The sequence below is a fragment of the Neofelis nebulosa genome, chromosome 13 (assembly GCF_028018385.1).
Source record: "Neofelis nebulosa isolate mNeoNeb1 chromosome 13, mNeoNeb1.pri, whole genome shotgun sequence".
Lineage (NCBI taxonomy): Eukaryota > Metazoa > Chordata > Mammalia > Carnivora > Felidae > Neofelis > Neofelis nebulosa.
Window position 1 is genome coordinate 92,482,259 of NC_080794.1, and position 22,627 is coordinate 92,504,885.

General features: G+C 52.7%; 1 protein-coding gene across 2 annotated transcripts; it reads left to right on the forward strand.

Moving 5' to 3' along the window:
- Positions 1–279: 279 nt before the first annotated feature.
- SCART1 (scavenger receptor family member expressed on T cells 1) lies at positions 280–18,584 on the forward strand. 2 transcript variants are annotated; one of them, XM_058698250.1, is made up of 14 exons: positions 290–1,081; positions 3,188–3,505; positions 4,707–5,003; positions 5,906–6,214; positions 6,600–6,905; positions 7,020–7,337; positions 7,406–7,720; positions 10,700–11,014; positions 11,161–11,226; positions 11,302–11,616; positions 11,874–11,921; positions 17,214–17,351; positions 17,744–17,926; positions 18,396–18,584. In XM_058698250.1, the coding sequence occupies exons 1-14, from the start codon at positions 1,015–1,017 to the stop codon at positions 18,464–18,466; spliced, it is 3,066 nt and encodes a 1,021-aa protein (XP_058554233.1). In that variant the 5' UTR covers positions 290–1,014; the 3' UTR covers positions 18,467–18,584. The 2 variants fall into 2 exon arrangements, with proteins under 2 accessions (XP_058554234.1, XP_058554233.1); XM_058698251.1 differs by lacking the exon at positions 18,396–18,584 and having other exon boundaries at positions 280–1,081; positions 17,214–17,355; positions 17,744–17,920.
- Positions 18,585–22,627: the final 4,043 nt, after the last annotated feature.

Here is a 22,627-nt window from a genome sequence, read left to right on the forward strand (position 1 = left end):
CCTGCCTCGGGCTCTGTGCTGACAGCTCGGAGCCTGGAGCCCGCTTCGGATTCTGCGTCTCCTTCTCTCTCTGCCCCTCCCCTTCACTCTGTCATTCTCTCTCTCTCTCTCTCTCTCTCAAAAATAAATAAACGTCACAAAATTTTGGAAAAAAGTGTATAATCCAGTAGTTTCTACATACTCAGAATTATGCAGCAATCACACTAGTTGATTTCAGAGCACCTTCATCTCCCCCAAGGAAGCCCCATATATATATATCAGCAGTCATTTCCATTTTCTCCTCCTTCCAGCCCCTGGCAGCCACCCAGCCACTGTCCCTGTCTGTGGATTTGCCTCGTCAGGACGTTTCATATCAGTGGAGTCATACAGGTGGTGTTTTGTGTCTGACAACTTTCACTGAGTGTGATGGTTTCAAATGATGAGTGATTTTCACTTGTGTTTTGGACAATTTTGGTTGTGATGTTAGGAGACTTTTCCAGGTTGGCAGGTAGCCACCTGTTTGAGCTCAGGGTGTAGGTTCTGGCCTTTTGTGGCTTTGGTTCCAATGACAGTTCAGTTTTTAGGGGCTTTGTGAGGCTATCCTGGCCTGTCTCATTCTCCTGGTGCTGTGGGGCTCCCACTCAGTCCTTGCTGGTCCCCAGAAGTCGGTTGTCATTGTGTCACTGTCTGTGGTGGGGAGCCAGAGCCACTGGGCTTGGGTGGAAGGCAGAGGCACACAGGGCTTTGCGGCTGCGGTTGTGGGCAGATTGGACTACCTGCTTGATTTTGGGTCTGAGTGAACCTGGTCTGTCAGCAGTTATCAGTGTGAGAGGAAACCCGCAGCCTGGGGCCCTTGCTCATGTGCTCAGGGCTTCTGAGGCCCCTGATATGCTCTGGAAAGGCCCTTGCTGTCTCCACTGGTTCCTGGAGGCCATTGGTGACTACTATTTCTGCATATTTCACTCTGGACTGAAATCTCTGCTCTTGTCCTAGTTGAACAGCAGGAACTGGTTGAGCCCTGGGGGTCACGGTGCCATGAAGGCAGCTCTCTGGGCCTTGGGACTGGGGACCCTTCTCCTCACTCTCAGGGCAGTCCCTGTTGGTAAGTTTCTCCTTCCTTCATCTATGGAGGCTTCTGGAGGCGGTGGTTCTGTAGAAGCTGAGACCCTGGGGTATGGGGATCTCCTGCTGTGACCAGATGTCTTTCTGGCTCTTGCTCAGCCTGGACGTGGATGGGTCGTCCACAGGAGGGCAGGAGGGCATGTGGGCTCCAAAGTTGTGTACCCCCAGAGACTCTTGTTCCAACACTGACTGAGCCTAACTCCAGGGTGAACCCAGGGTGCGGAGCTGGGTCAGAGCCTGGATGGAATGAGGGGGCATGGCTAGCGTCTGGTCCCAGTGACCCCGATGGACATGAGGTGCTGATAGGTCCAGCAGAGGGGCTGTTCCACCCCTGTCCCTGGGGCTGGGGTGCTGGTGGGGGAGTGTGAAAGCTGGCTGCACCTGGCATTGAGGGTGATCCCCAGCTCACTCACTGTTCCAGGGAGTGGCAACAACCTGGGGAGGGGGCCCAGGGGTGTGAGGGCTGCCGGGTCTAGAAGACAAGAGGCAGAATCATGGGCAGGAGCCTGTAGAGAGGGGTTCTGTCAGGTGGAACAGCACAGAGAGGCTGGACGTGACAGAATGACCCCTGGGGGTACTGCAGTAACGCGGAGCCTCTGGGTGAGTGTGTGATAGTATGTGTCAGAGAGGGTGTGAGAGCGTGTGTGTGTGTGTGTGTGTGGTAGGGAGTGTGTGAGAGCGTGCATATGGGTGATAGTGATAGTGTCAGAGAGTGTGTGATAGCATGTGTGTGTGAGTGTCAGAGTGAGTGCATGCATGCATATGTGTGATAGTGTGTCAGAGAGTATATGAGAGCATGCACATGTGTGAGTGCGTGCATGCGTTTGTGATAGTGTCAGAGAGTGTGAGAGTGTGCATGTGTGTGCGAGTACGTGCACGCATGTGAGTTGGGCAGAGAGACAGGAGAGGGTAGCAGTCGGTGTCCAGTGCTCTGGAAGCTGATGGAAGAACACTCTGTTGGGCAGGCCGATCCAGAGTCCAGCAAGGGGGTGACCTCAGGGCTGGACAGTAGGGGCATCCCGGGTGCTGGTGGCAGGAATCTGTGGGCAGTGATGCTGTCTGGCGGGAGCGGTGTGGGAATGCTGGAGGGGATCCCGTTTTGTGTTAAAGATGCAGATATGTGTGTACGTTTACGTCTGCAGAAGAACAGGCCGGCAGGGTGTGAGGAAGCTGTGGGGGAGGTTGCCAGCGGTGAATGACGACCATCACGGGGCGGTGAGAGGGGCAGTGAGAGGGGCATGCCTTTCTCTGGACCTATATGTGGGAGCCTGCGCTCTGTCCCCTCCTCACATGAGTTCAGGGTGGGCACTGGAGGTGGTCTGGGGTGGCCCAGGCTGGGACTGTGTGCAAGACTTCTTCATGGCTGCTGTTGTGTTTCTTCTGCACCAGCTGTGGATGGGATTGTGAGGACCAAGGGGCTGTGATGGGGAGAGGCTGTGCAGAGAGAACCAGGACGCAGGGCCTAGAAGGGGCATGGTTGAGGAAGTGCATCCGTGGCCCTGGTGGGGAGGTCCTGTTGGTCCAAGTTCAGGTCCAGGGAGCTGCTGAGACCCTGAGACCTGAGGAGGCCGGCCTAGAGATTGTAACTGGAAGGGCAGGGGGCCGGCCGGTGAGGCAGGAAACAGAGAGTCAGGGGCCCCAGTGCCTCTACTGCACTGGAGAAACGATTGGGGGTGGGGAGGGGTGGCCTGGCAGAGCCACCCCGCTTCCAGGCAGCGGAACACAAGGGCACTTCCTTGCCAAGAGGGTGGGGGTCACCCACATCGTGGGGGCCTCAGAGGGCTCGGGAGGGGAGCAGAGGCCGTGGTCCTGGAGGGAGGGAAGGGGGTCTGTGGAGGTGAGGATGCAGGGCTGCGTGGGGGCAGTAGGAGGGTTTCCATGTGACTCCACCCCATCACCTTTCTGGACTGTGAGTATTGGGGGTGGGGGTAGGGGGACCTGGCTTTGTGCTGAGGCCTCGCAGCAAGGCCTTGGAAGTAGCCCCAGGCAAACGCAGGAGTCTTCCTACCTCCCAGCGGGCGCTGGCTCACCCTCCACCCCGCGAACTTGTTCCGGGCCCCTCTGAGGCTGGCCTGTTCTTCCGTAGGTGGACCAAGAGACCTGAGGCTGGCGTACCGACACAGTCCCTGCGACGGAGTGGTGCTAGTCCTACACGATGGGCAGTGGGGACATGTGTGCAACCAGGAGTGGACGTTGGCAGAGGCATCCGTGGTCTGCAGGCAGCTGGGCTGTGGACATGCTGTGGGAGCCCCCAAGTACGTCCCACTGCCCGGGGAGATGGTGCGGCCCTGGCTCCACAACGTGTCCTGCAGTGGTGACGAGCCCTCCCTCTGGGAGTGCAGCCTCGGGGCCTGGACACAGACCGAGTGTCCCCATGAGTGGGTGGTGGTCGCTCTGTGTGCGAGTAAGTCTGAACAGGAGGGGGAAGAGGAGGAGGAGGGTGAGTCTGGGGGAGGAGGGGGAGGAGGGCTTGGTGGAGAGGGGGAGAGAGGGTCTAGTGCAGGGGGAGGAGGAGCCGGGTCTGTGGGAGGAGGGGAGGAGGAGGAGGTGGGTAGGCCTGGGGGGGAGGGGGAGGGGGAGGAATCTGGTGGGTCTGGGGGGAGGGGAAGGGGGAGGGGGAGGAAGCTGGCGGGTCTGGGGGAAGGGGAGGGGGAGGGGGAGGAAGCTGGCGGGTCTGGGGGAGGAGGGGGAGGAGGAGGAGGTGGGCGGGCCTGGGGGAGGGGTGGAGAGAGGGTCTGGTGGCTCTGTGGCGGAGGTGGGGGGCTCCTCCCAGGGCACTGGACCATGCTGACCTGTCATGGTTCCAGTCTCTCATGACTCGGTCACTCCTGTAAGGGGCCCTTCGTCTTTCACCCAACAGATGCTTATTCGCAAGGCTCTATTCTAGGTGCTTGGCCATATGCAGCTGTGAATAAACCAGACAAAAGTCCTGCTGCATGGACTGTACTGTCCCGGGAGAAACAGTGAACAAATAAGTAAAACAGCAATGCGGGAACGTGGAGACGCAGAAACAGACGGGGGGGAGGTCAGAGACACCTTGTCTTCTAGATGCCTGAGGGCCTGACACCCCTGTCCCTACCCCACCCCCACCCCCCACCATAGGTATTTAACATTAGGTATCTAAACATGATTTCAAAAGTGACCAGGAGGCAAATGCTTTCCCTGTGAGGTCTGTCGTGAGGGTCTTCTGCTGTCTCTGGGCACTTATGTGACAGGGAGCTCCTGAGGCCCCCTTACAACATCCTGTCTCTGAAGCTGACCCATGACATGGTTTATGGGCCCAGGATGAAGGGAAAATGCAGGGATCCTCGTTCAACAACAAGATTTTCAAGACAATGATGGCAGAATGTTAAACCAGGCATAGATCCCTCTGAGTTAGGGGTCCTCTGTGACCTCCCACCCAGAAAGGGCTCTCTCAGCCAGCGATGACCTTCTTGAAGGAGCAGGGTTGGTCTCAGGCTGTAACCCAGGCCCAGGGCGGAGGCCCAGGTAGGGGCTGCTTGCCCGGATGGCAATGTCTGGTCGCTGGGGCAGGTGATGGGCTCCAAGGGACCACGGGGCCCGCGGAGTCGGCGCCTTCCGTAATGTGGGCCTGTGCTTCTCAGATGGCACTTTTCGGGAGATCCGGCTGGTAAAGGGCCGCAGCCCCTGCTCCGGACTCCCCGAGATCAGGAATGCGAACGGGGTGGATCGCCTCTGTGGCCTCCATGAAGAGGAGGCCACGGTGTTCTGCCGGGAGCTGGGGTGTGGGCCTGCACTTCAGGCTCCCCGCCAGGATGTGGGCGTCGTTGGGAAGTATATGACGTGCCGGGGCACCGAGCCAACCATCCGGAACTGTAGACTCAACAACCGCCTGCGCAGGGGCTGTGACTTCCAGCATGATGCCGAGGTGGTCTGCTCAGGTGAGGCCCACCGGGCACAGCCAGGCTCTGTGGGGGGGGGGGGGGCGGTGCAGACCCTTGGGGGACGCTCTGTCCTCACATCTCACAGTGTGTCCCCCTCTTGATGCCTGTGCAGCCTGCTGTTCCAGAGGGACTAAGAGCGGGCTGGGTAGGCGAGGGAAGGCAGGGAGGAAGGCACTGTGCTGGGAAGATCCGATGCTCTCTAGCTCAGGGTTGTTGCAGACAGAGGCCTAGAGGAGAGGGCACAGGAAGTGCTGGTGGATGGTTCACCGGTGGGTGTGTGGTGGGCTCAGGTCTGCGCCTATGTCCCAGCAGAGGTGTGCTGGCTCAGAAACCTGGGTCTGGGGGTGGGGGTGGGGGTGGGGTGGGGTCCTGACTGTCCTGCAGCATCTGTGCTCTGATTATCGTGTGTCCAGTAGGAGTCAAGGTGGCTGGTGGTCACCCCCTCCCAGTCCTGTCTCAAAGGGGCAAGCGAATTGACCCTCAGATTCTGGTCGTGTTCTGGGAATTAGGGCAGGCTAATGTGAGACGGACAGGCCAGCCTCCTTGGTGCCCCTAAGAAGGCAGCGTTCTGTGGCCAGAGAGGTGCCTTGACCTGACCTCCAAGACTATACAGGACCTTGATGCCACTGCCTTGGGCAGGCAGAGGCTATGTCACACATGTGGGCACCTGTAGGAGGTAACTCTGACCTCTGACCTCAGGGAAGTGACCAGGGACCCCTTCTCTGTTCTGGGTGCAGGGTGTATGGGTCTCTGGCTATCAGTTTCTGCCCAGGACGTGCAGACCCACTGCCTGGTCCCGGATGGTCTACCCTGGCCAGAGTCTCCTGTGGTCCAGGGAGGTGGCTGAACTGCTCACCTGAGAACACTTATCCCTAACTGAGAGTTTGTTTCTCCCCCAGGACACATGGAAGCCCGGCTGGAGGGTGGTGAGCACCCCTGTGCTGGGCGTCTGGAAGTGAGGCGCGGCCTGACCTGGGGCACTGTCTGTGATGCTGACCTGGACCGGGCGACGGCCCATGTGGTGTGCCGGGAGCTGCAGTGTGGTTCTGCTGTGTCCACTCCTGGGGGGGCCCACTTCGGCCAGGGCTCTGGGCTCGTGTGGACAGAGGCCTTCCGTTGTGCAGGCAATGAGTCTCTGCTGTTCCACTGCCCTCGGGGGCCTGGGCGCCAGTGCGGGCACCACCAGGACGCCGGGCTCAGGTGCTCAGGTGAGGCTGGGAGGGTGGGATCTGAGGCTCAGCCTTGCCTCCTTCCCTGCCAGCCTCCCTCAATGACTCCGCCTGGGGGCTCTAAGCTAAGCTCATGAAGGCCCCTCTGGCCAGTTGGGGGTGTGCGTGTCCTTGGCTAGGAAGTGTTGCTTCTGGGGGTTGAGGGGGGAGGGAAGAGAGGACTGTGTTCCCCACTAAGGCTATACCACAGACTGTAGGCCCATCTGCAGAGAGGCATGATCTGGATGCGGGGGGCTGAGGTGGGTAGGGGGCTGGTGAGGCAAGGGCCTGGCTCTGTGGTCACCACACTGGGTGCAACCGGAAGAAACTGCCCCAAGCTGGGTCTGCGGGTGAGGGAGGCGCTGACCCCTAGCCCCCTCTTTAGAGTTCCAGCTGGTTAACGGCAGCAGCAGCTGTGAGGGACGCGTGGAGCTCCAGGTGCAGGGGGCCTGGGCACCCCTCTGTGCTGCCCACTGGGACTTAGCGGATGCCACCGTCCTCTGCCACCAGCTCAACTGTGGCAGCGCGGTGGCCACACCCCGAGGAGGCCACTTTGGGGTCGGGGACGCTCCCATCTGGCCTGATGTGTTTCACTGTGTGGGGACAGAGCCCTACTTATGGAATTGCCCAGTAACTACCCTGGGGGCCCGGGTCTGTGCCCCGGGAAACGCAGCCACCGCCGTCTGCTCAGGTGGGTGCTGGAGGCTGGGAGAGGGAGGGGTCCTGCGGGGAGGGGTGGTCCTCTCCCCTTTGCAGGCGCAGGGCCCCTCCCCCGACACCCTGTCTCGCCCGCCGGTCTCCCCAGGTCTCCCCCACGCCCTGAGGCTGAGGGACGGACAGAGCCGCTGCGATGGCCGCGTGGAGGTCTCCCTGAACGGGGTGTGGGGCCGCGTCCTGGACGACGCGTGGGACCTGCGTGGCGCCCGCGTGGTGTGCAGGCAGCTCGGGTGCGGACAGGCCGACCGGGCGTACGACGCGCCGGCGCCTGGGCGCGGGGCGCTCCCCGTGGGGCTGAGCCGCGCGCGCTGTCTGGGCACTGAGACCCGCCTGACCCAGTGCAACGTGTCCGCGTCCCCGCTGGTGCCCGCGGGGGCCACGCGGGACGCGGGCGTCGTGTGTTCGGGTGAGTGAGGCCCGGGCCGCCCGCCCCTCGGCCCCTGGGCCCGCCGCCCTGACGCGGTGTCTCCGCAGGGAGCCGGCGTGTGCGACTGGCCGCGGGGCCGCACCGCTGCGCGGGGCGCGTGGAGGTGTTGCACGGGGGCGACTGGAGCACCGTGTGTGACGACGGCTGGGACCTGCGGGACGCCCAGGTGGTCTGCCGGCAGCTGGGCTGCGGCCGCGCCCTCCGCGCCCTGGGCGCCGCGCCCTTCGGTGCCGGGACGGGGCGCATCTGGATGGCCGAGCTGGGCTGCAGGGGCCACGAGTCTGCGCTGTGGAGGTGCCCGTCGGGGGGCCGGGGCCCGCGGGACTGCGGGCACAAGGAGGACGCCGGCGTCGTCTGCTCAGGTCGGTAGTTGGGCGTCTTCTCGGGGCGGCTGGGTATCGAGCGGTGCACTGTCTTTGTGCACCCAGGCCTTCTGTGGGCTTCCACGGGCTTCCGTGGGCCTTCCGTGGCCTTCCACGGGACTTCCGCGGGGCTTCCGTGGGCCTTCCGCAGACCCTACTGACCCCTTCCCGAATGGGGCCCCCACCGTGTACTGCACCGTCCTCTTGCTGCCACGTTGCTGCGGGCCGGGGCGGGGCACAGCCAGGTCTCTCACCCCGCTGCTCACAGGCTCGTCTCACATTTGTGCGGATGGTTCTCCCCCCAGCTCCTGGCCCGTGTTTCCGTGAGCTGCAGGAAAGGTGGTGTTTGGAGGGTCTTTGCTTTTCAGCTTGTGCATATCTGAGGTTCCTTACGTTGGTCTTGTCTGGGGGTGACCATTCTTGAGGGACAGGGTTCTGCGGTCACTGGGGAGCCTGGGAGGGGTGTGTACAGGGCAGCCTCCCCGGGGCGTCTTCAGGCTCCCCTCCAGGGCGGGGGTGAGCATTCAGGTGTGGTTTCTTCTCAGTGATTTCAGCCGTTCCCTCAACTGTGTCTCAGATGATTGCATTCATTTCAATCGTCCTGTTTCTTTTAAAGTAACACTTGGGCTCATCATTTTACCTCTTCTCCATCCTTTTTATTCATTATCTTTTGGGGAGTCTGCTCTTTCTCATGAATTCTGGGAGAGTTTCCAGGTACCGTGCACATCACTGATTGGCTTAGCGTCTACACCGGTCCTACGTGCTCGGATGTACATTCCAAGTGGCCATTGTGCCTGCAGTTCTCCTCCGCCTTGTCTCATGGGCTCCCTCAGGCTGCTGGTCACCTGCCGACTGATAGGACTCTGCTGCTGGGGACTGGCTGCGGGCAGGGGTGGGGGAACGCTCTGTTTCTGTCACAATTCAACATGGAAGCAGTGTTCCCAAATCGAGAGCAGAAGCAGACGAGGTGCATGGGAAGCCCAGGCCTGGAAGGAGCGAGGGTTGCTCTTACCCCATGTGGTCAGCCGGCTGAAGTCCCAGGGCAGCCCAGAGTCAGGAGGGTGGGGACACAGACTCCTTTCTAGGGCTGTGGGTACAGGCAGGAGACCTTTGTGGACATGTTGGTAATCTGTCATGGATGTACTTCCTTCAAGTGTTTTTGTTTTTTAAAGGTTATTTAAATTTATATTGGTTACGACTCTGTCACATGCAATTCATATCTTACTGTCTCCATTTATCCTGTGGAGGTATTTTTGATGTATCAGACATTCAAAACATAATTTTAAAGGACTATCAAATCCTTTATTATTGGTGATATTATAGTCTCATTGCTTCGTCACACTGTTGTGGAGATTACTCTGCTTGAGGGCTTGGGCCCTGACCAGCCGGAGCTGCTGCTGTCTCCAAACATGGAACTCTGCACTCGTTACTTTTTTTTTTGCTTTTATTTTAATTTTTTATTTTTAAAAATTTGCATCCAATTAGTTAGCATAGAGTGCAACAATGATTTCCGGAGCAGATTCCTTAGTGCCCCTTACCCATGTAGCCCATCCCCCTCCCACAACCCCTCCCATAACCCTCAGTTTGTTCTCCATATTTATGAGTCTCTTACGTTTTGTCCCCCTCCCTGTTTTTATATTATTCTTGTTTCCCTTCCCTTACATTCATCGGTTTTGTCTCTTAAAGTCCTCATATGAGTGAAGTCGTATGATTTTTGTCTTTCTCTGACTAATTTCACTTAGCATGATACCCTCCAGTTCCACACACGTAGTTGCAAATGGCAAGATTTCATTCTTTTTGATTGTCAAGGAATACTCTATTGTATATATATACCACACCTTCTTTTTTATTTTAATCTTTATTTATTTTTGAGACAGAGACAGAGTGTGAACAGGGGAGGGGCAGAGAGAGAGGGAGACACAGAATCTGAAACAGGCTCCAGTCTCTGAGCTGTCAGCACAGAGCCCGACGCGGGGCTCGAACCCACGAACCGTGAGATCATGACCTGAGCTGAAGTTGGACGCTTAAACGACTGAGCCACCCAGGCACCGCTAAACCACATCTTCTTTATCTGTTCATCCATTGATGGACATTTGGGCTCTTTCCATACTTTGGCTATTGTTGATAGCACTGCTATAAACATGGGGGTGCATGTGTCCCTTCAAACAGCACACCTGTATCCCGTGGATAAATGCCTAGTAGTGCAATTGCTGGGTGGTAGCATAGTTCTATTTTTAGTTTTTTGAGGAACCTCCATACTGTTTTCCAGAGTGGCTGCACCAGCTTGCATTGCCACCAACAATGCAAAAGAGATCCTCTTTGTCCGCATCCTCGCCAACATGTGTTGTTGCCTGAGTTGTTAGTCATTCTGACAGCTGTGAGGTGGTATCTCCTTGCGGTTTTAATTTGTATTTCCCTGATGACGAGTGATGTTGAACATTTTTTCATGTGTCAGTTGGCCATCTGGATGTCTTCTTTGGAGAAGTGTCTATTCATGTCTTTTGCCCATTTCTTCACTGGATTATTTGTTTTTTGGGTGTTGAGTTTGATAAATTCTTTATAAATTTTGGATACTAACCCTTTATCCGATATGTCATTTGCAAATATCTTCTCCCATCTGTCAGTTGCCTTTTAGTTTTGCTGTTTTAAAAAAAAAACTTTTTATAATCACTGCTAAATTGATCATCTTGTGCAAAAGATTATTCTTTTTTGAATGATTTCCAAGGGTGGATTTCTGGACAATCAGGTGACAGCTGCTAAGATGTTACAGCTGGCAGTTAAATGATCACCTGAGATTAACCGATACCTTCATCCTTGGGGTGGGAGGTTGCCACGGGGACACATGACTGATTTAAGGTTCTTGCTAGGGGCTCACTGGGTTCGATGCCCCTGAGCAGCATTGATTTTAGTGCTGGGACCCTCTCATTTTGGCGTCATCCTTTGGAGATTTCTCCTGGCCTGACTGCTTTTGTCTTCCAGGGTCAGTGGCCCTGAGGCTGCGAGGTGGCACCCACCAGTGTGCTGGGTGGCTAGATGTGTTCTACAATGGGACGTGGGGTGCCGTGTGCAGTAATGCCCTGAAAGACATCTCCTTGTCCATCATCTGCAAGCAGCTGGGCTGTGGGGAGCAGGGCTGGCTAGAGAACAGGCCTGTCCACACTGGCTTGGGCACCTCCTGGCTGGACAACATCGAGTGTCGCAAGCTGAGAAACTCCACACTGTGGCAATGCCCCTCAGCACCATGGCACCCACGCTCCTGTGCCCATGGAGAGGAAGCTTGGGTCACCTGTGCAGGTGGGTCTCTGGCGGTTTTTGACAAGTCACCTGCAAGGCTGCCATTGATCCGTGACTTAGGGCCTGGAGTTCACTCAGGTTCCACACACTTCATTCTGAAGCTTTCAGGGCGTTTACAGAGGGATGGTCGCTGTTTAATCCCATAGGATTGTCAGAGAAAATGACACAGGATTCTGGGGAGACCAACTGCTCATCCGCCCACAGCTGCCCAGGTACCCTTCTGTCCGCCTCCCTGTGCACTCTTTACCTCGGTCCTGCCCTGCAGTGACCACAGCCCCCTCTTCCAGGGGAGGGCATGCTGCGTGTGCGTGGAGGCAAGGACAGCTGCTCGGGCCGCGTGGAGCTCTGGCACGCTGGCTCCTGGGGCACCGTGTGTGACGATTCCTGGGACCTGGCAGACGCGGAGGTGGTATGCCGCCAGCTGGGCTGTGGCCCAGCTGTGGGTGCCCTTGCCGGGGCCGCCTTTGGCCCAGGCTCAGGGCCCGTGTGGCTGGACGAGGTGGGGTGCCGGGGCAGCGAGGCGTCTCTGTGGAACTGCCCCGCAGAGCCGTGGGGACTCGGAGACTGCGGGCACAAGGAGGACGCGGGCGTGCACTGCTCCCGTGAGTGGGGAGGGGAGGGGGCACACGTGGGTGGGAGGGTTTGCCTGGGGCTGGGGAGGGGGTCTCCCCACCCAGAACTTGGCCCTGAGGCCGTCCCTGTGCTGGGTCCCTCTGGCTGCCTCTGCGGCTGTCCCATGCCATGCTGGGCTCAGGCTGAGTGGGGCTGGGACACTTCCTGAGGGTGTAGGTGGAGGGTCTGGGCTGCCCAGGGCTGCGGCTGCCTCTCTTCCTGGGAGTCCCTCCCATTTCTCCTGCAGGTGACAGGGGGACCACGGTTCGGCCACCAGCACTGGGATGGACATCAGGTAGGTGTGCTCTCCCTCAGGGCTCAGGTCACGCCCTCTTGTCTGGCCCCGACCCAGAGGGGTCCTGCAGTGGGCTCTGCACAGAGGGGCAGTCTCTGGTGCGTGCCAGGGCCGCAGCCAGCCACTCTAGGCTGATCAGGCCAGGGTCAGGAGGGTCAGGACCGTCCACTCTGTCCTCTTGTGCTAGCCTGGGCAGAGAACCATGGGGAAGGACAGCAGGCCCAGCCACTTCTCTGGGGTCTTTCTTTTTTTTTTTTTTTTTTTTTTTCAATATATGAAATTTATTGTCAAATTGGTTTCCAAACAACACCCAGTGCTCATCCCAAAAGGTGCCCTCCTTAATACCCATCACCCATCCTCCCCTCCCTCCCACCCCCCCATCAACCCTCAGTTTGTTCTCAGTTTTTAAGAGTCTGTTATGCTTTGGCTCTCTCCCACTCTAACCTCTTTTTTTTTTTTCCTTCCCCTCCCCCATGGGTTGCTGTTAAGTTTCTCAGGATCCACGTAAGAGTGAAAACATATGGTATCTGTCTTTCTCTGTATGGCCTATTTCACTTAGCATCACACTCTCCAGTTCCTTCCATGTTGCTACAAAGGGCCATATTTCGTTCTTTCTCATTGCCATGTAGTACTCCATTGTGTATATAAACCACAATTTCTTTATCCATTCATCAGTTGATGGACATTTAGGCTCTTTCCATAATTTGGCTATTGTTGAGAGTGCTGCTATAAACATTGGGGTACAAGTGCCCCTATGCATCAGTACTCCTGTATCCCTTGGGTAAATTCCTAGCAGTGCTATTGCTGGGTCATAGGGTAGGTCTATTTTTAATTTTCTGAGGAACCTCCACACTGTTTTCCAGAGTGGCTGCACCAATTTGCATTCCCACCAACAGTGCAAGAGGGTTCCCGTTTCTCCACATCCTCTCCAGCATCTAGAGTCTCCTGATTTTTTCATTTTGGCCACTCTGACTGGCGTGAGGTGATATCTGAGTGTGGTTTTGATTTGTATTTCCCTGATGAGGAGCGACGTTGAGCATCTTTTCATGTGCCTGTTGGCCACCCGGATGTCTTCTTCAGAGAAGTGTCTATTCATGTTTTCTGCCCATTTCTTCACTGGGTTGTTTTTCGGGTGTGGAGTTTGGTGAGCTCTTTATAGATTTTGGATACTAGCCCTTTGTCCGATATGTCATTTGCAAATATCTTTTCCCATTCCGTTGGTTGCCTTTTAGTTTTGTTGGTTGTTTCCTTTGCTGTGCAGAAGCTTTTTATCTTCATAAGGTCCCAGTAATTCATTTTTGCTTTTAATTCCCTTGCCTTTGGGGATGTGTCGAGTAAGAGATTGCTACGGCTGAGGTCAGAGAGGTCTTTTCCTGCTTTCTCCTCTAGGGTTTTGATGGTTTCCTGTCTCACATTCAGGTCCTTTATCCATTTTGAGTTCATTTTTGTGAATGGTGTCAGAAAGTGGTCTAGTTTCAACCTTCTGCATGCTGCTGTCCAGTTCTCCCAGCACCATTTGTTAAAGAGACTGTCTTTTTTCCATTGGATGTTTTTTCCTGCTTTGTCAAAGATTAGTTGGCCATATGTTTGTGGGTCTAGTTCTGGGGTTTCTATTCTATTCCATTGGTCTATGTGTCTGTTTTTGTGCCAATACCATGCTGTCTTGATGATGACAGCTTTGTAGTAGAGGCTAAAGTCCGGGATTGTGATGCCTCCTGCTTTGGTCTTCTTCTTCAAAGTTACTTTGGCTATTCGGGGCCTTTTGTGGTTCCATATGAATTTTAGGATTGCTTGTTCTAGTTTCGAGAAGAATGCTGGTGCAATTTTGATTGGGATTGCATTGAATGTGTAGATAGCTTTGGGTAGTATTGACATTTTGACAATATTTATTCTTCCAATCCATGAGCAGGGAATGTCTTTCCATTTCTTTATATCTTCTTCAATTACCTTCATAAGCTTTCTATAGTTTTCAGCATACAGATCTTTTACATCTTTGGTTAGATTTATTCCTAGGTATTTTATGCTTCTTGGTGCACTTGTGAATGGGATCAGTTTCTTTATTTGTCTTTCTGTTGCTTTATTATTACTGTATAAGAATGCAGCTGATTTCTGTACATTGATTTTGTATCCTGCAACTTTGCTGAATTCATGTATCAGTTCTAGCAGACTTTTGGTGGAGTCTATCGGATTTTCCATGTATAGTATCATGTCATCTGCAAAAAGTGAAAGCTTGACTTCATCTTTGCCAATTTTGATGCCTTTGATTTCCTTTTGTTGTCTGATTGCTGATGCTAGAACTTCCAACACTATGTTAAACAACAGCGGTGAGAGTGGGCATCCCTGTCGTGTTCCTGATCTCAGGGAAAAAGCTCTCAGTTTTTCCCCATTGAGGATGATGTTAGCTGTGGGCTTTTCATAAATGGCTTTTATGATGTTTAAGTATGTTCCTTCTATCCCGACTTTCTCAAGAGTTTTTATTAAGAAAGGGTGCTGAATTTTGTCAAAGGCCTTTTCTGCATCGATTGACAGGATCATATGGTTCTTATCTTTTCTTTTATTAATGTGATGTATCACGTTGATTGATTTGCGAATGTTGAACCAGCCCTGCATCCCAGGAATGAATCCCACTTGATCATGGTGAATAATTCTTTTTATATGCTGTTGAATTCGATTTGCTAGTATCTTATTGAGAATTTTTGCATCCATATTCATCAGGGATATTGGCCTGTGGTTCTCTTTTTTTACTGGGTGTCTGTCTGGTTTAGGAATCAAAGTAATACTGGCTTCATAGAATGAGTCTGGAAGTTTTCCTTCCCTTTCTATTTCTTGGAATAGCTTGAGAAGGATAGGTATTATCTCTGCTATAAACGTCTGGTAGAACTCCCCTGGGAAGCCATCTGGTCCTGGAGTCTTATTTGTTGGGAGATTTTTGATAACTGATTCAATTTCTTCGCTGGTTATGGGTCTGTTCAAGCTTTCTATTTCCTCCTGATTGAGTTTTGGAAGAGTGTGGGTGTTTAGGAATTTGTCCATTTCTTTCAGGTTGTCCAATTTGTTGGCATAGAATTTTTCATAGTATTCCCTGATAATTGTTTGTATCTCTGAGGGATTGGTTGTAATAATTCCATTTTCATTCATGATTTTATCTATTTGGGTCATCTCCCTTTTCTTTTTGAGAAGCCTGGCTAGAGGTTTGTCAATTTTGTTTATTTTTTCAAAAAAACAACTCTTGGTTTCATTGATCTGCTCTACAGTTTTTTTAGATTCTATATTGTTTATTTCTGCTCTGATCTTTATGATTTCTCTTCTTCTGCTGGGTTTAGGCTGCCTTTGCTGTTCTGCTTCTATTTCCTTTAGGTGTGCTGTTAGATTTTGTATTTGGGATTTTTCTTGTTTCTTGAGATAGGCCTGGATTGCAATGTATTTTCCTCTCAGGACTGCCTTCGCTGCGTCCCAAAGCGTTTGGATTGTTGTATTTTCATTTTCGTTTGTTTCATATATTTTTAAATTTCTTCTCTAATTGCCTGGTTGACCCACTCATTCTTTTAGTAGGGTGTTCTTTAACCTCCATGCTTTTGGAGGTTTTCCAGACTTTTTCCTATGGTTGATTTCAAGCTTCATGGCATTGTGGTCTGAAAGTATGCATGGTATAATTTCAATTCTTGTATACTTATGAAGGGCTGTTTTGTGACCCAGTATATGATCTGTCTTGGAGAATGTTCCACGTGCACTCGAGAAGAAAGTATATTCTGTTGCTTTGGGATGCAGAGTTCTAAATATATCTGTCAATTCCATCTGATCCAAGGTGTCATTCAGGGCCCTTGTTTCTTTATTGACCGTGTGTCTAGATGATCTATCCATTTCTGTAAGTGGAGTGTTAAAGTCCCCTGCAATTACCACATTCTTATCAATAAGGTCGCTTATGTTTGTGAGTAATTGTTTTATATATTTGGGGGCTCCGGTATTCGGCGCATAGACATTTATAATTGTTACCTCTTCCTGATGGATAGACCCTGTAATTATTATATAATGCCCTTCTTCATCTCTTGTTACAGCCTTTAATTTAAGGTCTAGTTTGTCTGATATAAGTATGGCTACTCCAGCTTTCTTTTGGCTTCCAGTAGCATGATAAATAGTTCTCCATCCCTCACTCTCAATCTAAAGGTGTCCTCAGATCTAAAATGAGTCTCTTGTAGACAGCAAATAGATGGGTCTTGTTTTTTTATCCATTCTGATACCCTATGTCTTTTGGTTGGCGCATTTAATCCATTTACATTCAGTGTTATTATAGAAAGATATGGGTTTAGAGTCATTGTGATGTCTGTATGTTTTATGCTTGTAGTGATGTCTCTGGTACTTTGTCTCACAGGATCCCCCTTAGGATCTCTTGTAGGGCTGGTTTAGTGGTGACGAATTCCTTCAGTTTTTGTTTGTTTGGGAAGACCTTTTTCTCTCCTTCTATTCTAAATGACAGACTTGCTGGATAAAGGATTCTCGGCTGCATATTTTTTCTGTTTAGCACACTGAAGATATCGTGCCAAGCCTTTCTGGCCTGCCAAGTTTCAAAGGAGAGATCAGTCACGAGTCTTATAGGTCTCCCTTTATATGTGAGGGCACGTTTACCCCTTGCTGCTTTCAGAATTTTCTTTTTTTTTTTTTTTTTTTTTTTTTTTCAACATTTTTTATTTTTGGGACAGAGAGAGACAGAGCATGAACGGGGGAGGGGCAGAGAGAGAGGGAGACACAGAATCGGAAACAGGCTCCAGGCTCCGAGCCATCAGCCCAGAGCCTGACGCGGGGCTCGAACTCACGGACCGCGAGATCGTGACCTGGCTGAAGTCGGACGCTTAACCGACTGCGCCACCCAGGCGCCCCTTTTTTTAATTTTTTTTTTTTTTTTTTTTTTTTTTTTTTTCAGAATTTTCTCTTTATCCTTGTATTTTGCCAGTTTCACTATGATATGTCGTGCAGAAGATCGATTCAAGTTATGTCTGAAGGGAGTTCTCTGTGCCTCTTGGATTTCAATGCCTTTTTCCTTCCTCTGGGTTCTTTCTTTTACCCACTGGGGGCATTTGACCCTGGAACACTGTGGCCTCCCCCCTCCCTCCTGACCCTGGCCCTGTGACCTCAGCCTTGTGACCTCTGGGCCATCTCTGGGGGAGGAGCACTAGGGCCATCTCCTTTGGGTGCCCTCCCCCTCCCTGAAAGGTTCAGGTGGCCCAGGCCCAAGGTCACAATACCCCAGGCAGCACAGACACACAGGGGAGACCCCACCTCTCACTGTCCTCACAGGCTCCCCCCTCACCCCTCCAACTGCCCTCAAGGCCGGGAACCTGCCCATGACCTTTTGTCTTGTCCTGGCCACCCTCCTGGTCATCGTCTCCCTGGTCCTGGGGGTTCAGTGGTTCCGTGGAAGGAGAGTCTGCCAGGGTAGGTGGGTGTGGCCGGGGCGGGTGACACAGGACTGTGGGGGAGGGAGGTTGGGGGCATACTTGGAGACCCCAGCCCATCACAGGCCCTTTCTGCCAGGTCCCACCTGGAACCCTGCTGCATGGCAACTTCTCAGTGACACTCATGGGCCCAGGAGTAGTTGGGGTCAGGGGACCCTGAGCCCTTCTCCGCTTCTGAGGGGTGCCTGGGTGTGAGGACAGGGCCCCAGGGGTATCCCAATTCCCCATGTCATCTGCGTAGTAGGGCTAACTGCCCGGCTATCTGGGACGTGGCTCTGGGTGGGCATGCGTGAGACACCCCACGGGTCCAGCAGCGGGTAGGCCCAGACTGTGAGAGTGCCTGTCCTAGAAGCTGTGGCATGCCCTTTGCAGGTTCCAGAATGTTGGGGAGTCTGCCCTCGGAGGGTGTTTATGAGGACATCGGAGTTGTTCCCATGGGGGAGAAAGATGAGGGGCCCAGAGTGTCCCTGAACCTGGCCCTGGAGGAGGAGTATGATGACGCTGGGGAACCGGAACAGGGCCCTGAGGAGGAGGACGTGCCCCTGAACCCCGCCGGTGTGCACCTCTGCGCCTTGGCGCCTGCGCTGCTGTTCCTGCTGTACTCTTACACCCAGGGCTCTGCTCTGGCCAGCGCCTACATTTAAAGACCCTGAGAGCCACCTCTCCACGAGTCCGTGACCCTCACTCCTGTGTCCAGGCTTAGACATTAGGGGATTCAGCTGTCCCTTCAAAGTTGCTCCTTAGACTGGAATCTTCTTGTGGGTGGACGTGGAGTCCAGGGAGGGTCCTGGAGTTTTATTTGGGTTTCTTTTTGTGGCTGCCCACAGGGTCCTTCTAGCACCTTGTCTCAGTCGGCTGCAGGGGGCCTGAGCAGAAAGGGTGGGAGGGTGGCCCCAGCTCATCCCGTCCTGTTCTTGTCTGATGTTCTGGCTTCAGGGTGCAGTGACACAGCAGGGCCCAGAGACCGTGGGGGCTCTGAGGGGTTTCCAGGGGGCCCAACGTGCATCTCTCTCCTTCAACACAGGTGGGGTTCCTTGCAGCCTGGGCCCCCAAGCTCTTGCTGAGACAGAAGAAGCGGCATGCCCTAGGACCTGATGACAGTGTGCTGGCCATGGGACGTCAGCGAGACCAGAGTGGGGAGAGAACCCAGGCCCCGGGGTCTTTCATTATCTTCATTTCTAAGAGAGATGTCATTAAACTCCCTTGGAAGTTCCTCATTCACCCATTAATTCATCTCAGAAGCATTACTCAGGCCCCACCACAGCCCGGGTTGTGTTTCCTTCCGCTTCACCCTGGTCGGATGCGGGCCGAGTGTGTCCGACTTCCTCACTTCTGCACGCACCGGGGTGGGGTAGCCAGTGAACCAGCTCCTTGCCACCCCTCCTCACATCTGCAGTGGTGTTCCGGTGTTCCCTTGTGCCAGAGTCCCCAGTACTCCAGGAAGGACCCAGCCCTTTTCAACTACACCCTCCCTACCCCCACCCTCACACCTTCCTCTGACCACACCCTCCCTCCATGACCACACTGCACCCCACCCTCACACCTTCCTCTGACCACACCCGCCATGACCACACCCTGACCACACCCTTCCCACCATAACCCTCACATCTTCATTCCCGATCGCATCCTCCCCACTCAACCCTCTCTGACCACATTCACCGTGACCTCACCCTGACCATACCTGTCCCGCCCTCCCCTCCCATCCCACTCACACTGGATATCCTTGGGGCCTGGGGGTTGGGGGAAGATGTGCAGCAGGAGGGCATCCCTGGGGTCAGGAGGGAGAGAAATGAGCAGGCAGGCAGTGGTGTGGGGGTCTGAGTATGGGACAGGAGACCTGGAAGATATATGGGGAGCAGAGTAAGGATGGCAGCTGAGCAGCCCGAGTAGGTTGGGACTTAGAGGAAGGATGCAGGGCTCCTCCATCTGTGCTGCCCTACCCCAGTGCGGACTGCTCCCTGTCCCTTCCCCAGTGTGGACTGCTCCCCGTCCCATCCCCAGTGCGGAATGCTCCCCATCCCTTCCCCAGTACAGACTGTTCCCCATCCCTTCCCCAGTGCGGAATGCTCCCCGTCCCTTTCCCAGTGCGGAATGCTCCCCATCCCTTCACCAGTAAGGAGTGCTCCCTGTCCTTCCCCAGTGTGGAGTGCTCCCAGTCCTTCCCCAGTGTGGAGTGCTCCCTGCCCTTCCCCAGTGTGGAGTGCTCCCCTGCAGAGTGCAGAGTGTTCCCTCCCCTGCCACAGTACAGAGTGCTCCCTGCCCTTCCCCGGTTAAGAGCACTCCCCTGCCCTTCTCCAGTGGAGAGTGCTTCCTGCCCTTCCCCTGTGCAGAGTGCTCCCTGTCCCTGCCCAGTGTAGAGTGCTCCCTGCCCTTCTCCAGTGCAGAGGGCTGTGCTTGTTTTTGTAGTTTTTCTGGCAGGAAACTAATGGGTTGCTGATCTGTTTGCTGCTTTTGAGGTTACATGTAAGTGCCCTGGGGTTGTCTAGAGTAGTCTTTATTCTGCAGCTAAGTTGGCCTCGCATCTGACCTACAGCCCTTCTGCATCCTCCACGGAGTATGTGAAGTCTCTATGAATCATGACGATGGGCAAACACATGTCACAGAGGAGGAACAATGAGTGCAGATTACATCAATGATGAAATAAAATTTCACTTTCCGATTGGAAATTTTGGTGAAGAGAAGGGGAAATTAATACATGTGTACATTGTTTGTATTTTGTGAACAAATAAAATTTGTCAGTGTTCATAAATATCCCTTCCAAGATTCATCCCCCTTCCCAGACTGTGTTCTGCATAAATACCCAGTGCTCAAATATTTATGAAAATACCAAGTGTAGCATTTTTATAACAAAAATGAAGTAATCAAATTTCCATCAATAAATGCCTGGCTAGGGGTGCCTGGGTGGCTCGGCCGGTTAAGCCTCTGACTCTCGGTTATGGCTCAGGTCATGATCTCACAGTCTGTGAGATCAAGCCCCATGTTGGGCTCTGTGCTGACAGCATAGAACCTGCTTAGAATTCACTCTCTCTCTCTGCCCCTCCCCTGCTTGTGCTCTCTCGCTCGCTCGCTCTCTCAAAATAAATAAACATTAAGAAAATTGGGAGATGAATTCTAAGGGACTAAAGTGGCCCGGAGGGCCCCGTTGAAACCGTTTTGATCCTGCTGGGTCACAAGCTGCCAGTGCTGTGTAACATTCTGTAGCCGGTTCATTTATCTTTTGGAGTCAGGCAAGATAAGAATGATAGAAATGCAGACGGCTGGATGGTGGTTGGAAACATTCCTGTGATTTCTATTTTGATAGAATTTGGAAGAAGTCTTTTCCCTGTAATACTATCTTCAGAGCTCAAATACTGCGTTACCATCTGAAGCAGTGTGTGATCCTCTACAGCCTTCCCACAGCGTGACCGTGCTGCCAGTGGTACATCAGGACCTGGTCACAGAGGGACTCATGTGCCGTGTGGTGACCCTCCCACAGCAGTGAAACCCAACCTTCATGGAGCCTCTGGGAGCTGCCTGTGGCTGGGCCTTGCAGTGGGGACATGACCCATGGCCTGCAGGCCATTGAGAGGGGTGTTCTGGGGGACACGGTACACTTGCCAACCAGCTGAGCTGCCTACACTTACTAAGAAGGGTACCTCTGAAACCTCACATTATGACACTGGCAACTTCTCTTTAAACAAACAGTATACGAGTATTTCTGCTGAGTGAAAATTAAAAATTATCTGCCAAATGGAGGAATTTAGTTGAGGGGGTCCTCAGCTTTCTCTGGGTTGAGGGAGAGTATCAGATCCCTGACAATACAGGAAAGTCATGTTTTTACCCTGGATCAGGAGTACTCACACCTTGGTTTACACAGGCATCACCCAGGGAGCCTGTTAAAATGCAGACTCTGATTCATTAGGTTTGAATGAGCTTTCCAAGTGATTCCTTTTTTAGTAGTAAAAATTAACAGTAAAATTAAAACTATTTTTAATCATGTGAAATTTCAAATGTATACGTGTAACAAGATGCTGACTTCTTGCCACATTTGCTTTATATCTCTGTGTAAGAAAACATCACAGAGCAACTCAAGCTTCCCATTTAATCTCTCTCCCTCCTTGCACCCCAGATGTGACTGCTATTCTGAAGACTGAACATCATTTCATATGTTTTTGCATGTATTTATTTTAGTAAACAATACGATGTATTATTTCAATATTTTTACAAATACGGCAATGCTTGCCACCTGTCTGCCGTCACTTTCTACTTGCTTTCCTTACTTGACATTATGCTTTTGCTGTGTGTCCCTGTGGAAAAGGCACATCCAACATGACAGTCCACGTGTGATGTGTGCCCACATTAATATGTATGGATTTGGGATGATAATAAATGTGTGATGAATCCATGGCTTGCTAATTTATCTTCCCATGGGCGGGTGGTTAGGTAGTTTCCACTTTTTTGCTCCTGCACAAAGTGATGGAATAAACAACTGTGACCCTGTGTTGTACACACAGAAGTGAAATTGTTGTATAATAGATATGTGCATCTTCACCTTGAATAGATGTGCAAAGTAAGACAGTCCTGTGGATCACGTGTCATTTAGTTATCACCTATTGTGTTCCAGGTCCTGTTTTCTTGCTGAGGATACAATGGTGAGCACAAACTATAGCCCCTCTCTTAATGAAACCCAGTATGAGAAATATTAAGTAATCAACTGAATGAGTAGCTCTAAGGGAAATAAGAAGGCACTAGGAGGGCAGACGGTGGAGGGAGCTGACTCAGTCTGGTTAGGGGGAAATCACTTAGGATTTAACATGCAGCTGGGATGTGAAAAGAGCATGAGCTAACCAGGCAGATAGCATTCCGTGCAGGAATAATGTGTCCACAAGACTCAAGGAGGCATGTTGCCTTGGGTCATGAGGTTCTTATCCTATCCTTGGACCAAAGATTCCAGGGCCATCATTAGATGGGAAGGGGGATGTCTTAGGGTTCTCTGGAGAAACAGAACCAGTGGGAGATATACATACTTCTGGGCTTATGATGATTTATACACACACGCACACATATACATAATATGCACATACACACATGTGTATAACATAGTATAACTAATATATGTGTAATTACATGAACGGCATTATACAATATAGCGTACAATACACATATACATACGTATGGAGGCTCATTATTGAATTGGCTCATGCAGTTATGGAAGTCCCCACTACCAGCCATCTGTAAACTGGGGACCTAGAAGAACTGATGGACTAATTCAGTCCA

Coding starts and splice junctions, on each gene's coding strand:
- SCART1 (XM_058698250.1), top strand. CDS start 1,015: ATGAAGGCAGCTCTCTGGGCCTTGGGACTGGGGACCCTTCTCCTCACT. Junction 11,227..11,301: donor ATCCGCCCACAGCTGCCCAG/GTACCCTTCTGT, acceptor CCCCTCTTCCAG/GGGAGGGCATGCTGCGTGTG. Junction 11,617..11,873: donor CGCGGGCGTGCACTGCTCCC/GTGAGTGGGGAG, acceptor TTTCTCCTGCAG/GTGACAGGGGGACCACGGTT.